This window comes from Myotis brandtii, unplaced genomic scaffold, assembly GCF_000412655.1.
Source record: "Myotis brandtii unplaced genomic scaffold, ASM41265v1 scaffold236, whole genome shotgun sequence".
Classification (NCBI taxonomy): Eukaryota; Metazoa; Chordata; class Mammalia; order Chiroptera; family Vespertilionidae; genus Myotis; species Myotis brandtii.
In genome coordinates, this window is record NW_005358901.1 from 441,063 (window position 1) to 443,879 (window position 2,817).

The window sequence follows — 2,817 nt, forward strand, 5'->3', positions numbered from 1 at the left end:
CCAATCCGAAGAGACACTCACTGAGTTTGGGGGATGCTGACTTTTAGGACAGGAGGATTGGTAAGGAGAGGATTGGAGAGGATTCATCCAGCTTTCTCAGACCTGGTTAGTTTTCCCCAAAGTCCCCTGCTGCCTTTGTTCAAGGAAACAACCTTTTGAGAACCAATTCAGCTTTCTTTCGCAATCGTCAGAAAGGAATATTCTGGGCAGTAAAAAGGGATGTCCTCATTGTAACTACCTCATGAGGTCATTGGGAAGATTCAGTGAGATAATGTTTGTAGAGGAATTGATCCAGGCCGTACATGGTAATTGTCCAATAAACGTAGGCATTTCAATCAATCACTGTATTGTAACTCTGTTTCTGATGACAAGTTCTTATACGTGTGGTTGAGCTGAACTGGTTTCCTGGTGCCCAGGTGTCATGATGATGGTGGGCACCTGGACTTGCAAAACAGATTCCGCGGCCCGGGATGAGAATGAGCCGATCATTGGAAGTATTGCCTCAGAAAGGGTCTGCCACCACTCACCTGTTCTAGGGCATCTCTAGTTCATTAACATCCTCTAAATGCCCCCACCAGCTCCTGATCTGAGCACCCAGCACATGTCTTGTACCATTTTTGTTCTATTTTCAATTCCATCACTTGTGTATCTCTCTAATTCCAACTCCATCAGAGTGTAAACTTTTGGAGGGTGGGGGCTCTTATTTCTCTTGCAGAAACTCAAATATCATATACACTGAGTGGCCAGATTATTATGACTACCCCATCAGTACTTCATTGACACTTCCAAAAATACTGAATATTGAAAACTTCCTAAGCAAATATTCTCAATGTTTTATTATTATTATTACTTGCATAACTAATTCACTTCCTTGTACTGATGGGGTGGTCATAATAATTTGGCCACTCAGTGTATATTTAATGAGTTGAATCAAAGACCAAGCAAATGATCTGGGGTTCTAACGAAAGCTAAAAGCTATAAAACCCATTCCCTAGGCTACTAGTGAGGTAGGTTGCAGACCCCTGAAGAGGAGCCTGGCTCTGCAGGCTGAGAACTTCTCCCTTGGTGCCCCCAGCGCAGGGTGGCTACCGGGGAGCCTGCTAGGCTGAAGGAGGGCCGCTCAGCTGCTCTGAAGGACAGGGAGAGACAGACAAACGGACGGAGCAGGCACCGCCTGCCACACTCACCCGGATCTCGGTCTGCACAGTGCATTTAACCAGTTTGAAGTTCTTCCCAGGGTTGAAGCTGTTGCTATAGAAGCAGACCTTGAGGATCCGCACGTCTTCCTTTTCCACATCTACTGGCATCACCACCATGGGCTCTGGGGGGCCTTCTGGCCGACATAGCGTGCCCACCTTTACTCGGCTCAGGGGCTGGGACACCCCAGACATCCTCTCAGACAGCAGCTAGGACCAGCACATCGCAATCCTGCGGAGACAGCAGAGAGACAGCCCTGAAGCGAATCGTGTAGGTCCACATGCCTCACCCCCCAGGGACAGCACCCAAGGAGCTGAGACCCACGCAAACAACACCTTCTCCCAGTCCCAGAAACCTCCCTTAAAGGCACTGGGGGAAGCTGAAACACAAAGCATCCGTTTGCATAAACATCCGGGTACCATTTAAAACCCAGACCTGGAACTCCCAGGCCGTGTGCACTCTCTTCTAGAAGCCCCCTCTCCCCACTCCTTTTCTCTTCCCACACTGGATCCTAGACAAGGGGCCCACACGTTGCAAACGAAGCTGTGAGAGGAGGCGGCCACCGCATGGTTCCAAGGCACAGCTGAGCAGAAAAAGCAAAGAGGACAGTGGAAAATAGCAGGAGAGAGGCAGGGACAGGGGGGGGGGGGGGGGAATGAGAAGAAACAGAATTGGAGAATGGGTGGCCTGGAGGGCACTGGAACGGAGAAGGCAGGAAAGGACCCAGGTGGGTGGCCAGGCTGTCAGCTGATGGCTTTGTCTGCCTCCATCCGAAGCCACCACCAGCCCGAACTTTCTGGGCAGGAGGCCTCAGTCCCACAGGAACTCACATACAGCACATTGTTCACTGCAGGCAGGAGAACTCAAGAGGAACAGCACTCCAGCGGCCCAATCTGGGAGGGAGTTGGGCTGGGCCCCTAGAGGACCTGCCCAGTTCTGATGACAGTGGGGTTGACACTTAAATAGACAATAAGAATCCTAGGGACCTTTAGTTCACCCTGAATCTCAGCAAAAGTGGTCCTTTGGAGCCAGCACAACACTGTTGGGTTGACCCCCCACTGGTCCGAAGCAGGAGTGCCCGAAGGAAACAATGGAAGTTCCAGCTGCAGATCGGTGGTATCAACCTTAGCTCTGCCTTAGGATCCCCCGCAAAGGTTGTAAGAAAGCCTAAAGCCAGGCCCTATGCTCAGAGATGGCCACTGAGCTGGTGTGTGGGGAGGCCCGGAATTGGTATTTTTAAGTTTCCAAGGATTTTTCTAACATTCAGCCTGGGTTGGGAACCACTGTTCTAAATGAAGCTTTGGTCTCTTTCTGAACCCATACTTACAGAGATATCTCCCTTCTAACAAAAGACTGGGGGGGGGAGGGACACTTAGGGGGACATTCCTAGACCAGAAGAAGTTGTGAATTGGCAATGTTAAAATACAAATGCGTGTCCAGCCGGTGTTGCTCAGTGGTTGTGGCTCTATGAACCAGGAGGTCATGGTTCGATTCCCAGTCAGGGCACATGCCCTGGTTTGCAGGCTTGGTCCCCAGTGGAGGGTGTGCAGGAGGCAGCCGGTCAATGATTCTCTCTCATCATTGATGTTTCTATCTCTCTCTCCCTCTCCCTTCCTCTCT

The 2,817-nt window shown here is 50.6% G+C and overlaps 1 protein-coding gene across 3 annotated transcripts in view; it reads right to left on the reverse strand.

Moving 5' to 3' along the window:
- Positions 1-2,817, reverse strand: part of PTK2B (protein tyrosine kinase 2 beta) — a 136,144-nt gene that overhangs the window by 56,942 nt on the left and 76,385 nt on the right. For all 3 annotated transcript variants that reach the window (XM_005866652.2, XM_005866651.2, XM_014540082.1), the window contains exon 2: positions 1,188-1,428. In XM_005866652.2, coding sequence (XP_005866714.1) covers positions 1,188-1,391 — 204 coding nt within the window. In that variant the 5' untranslated portion in view covers positions 1,392-1,428. The remainder of the gene's footprint in view (positions 1-1,187; positions 1,429-2,817) is intronic.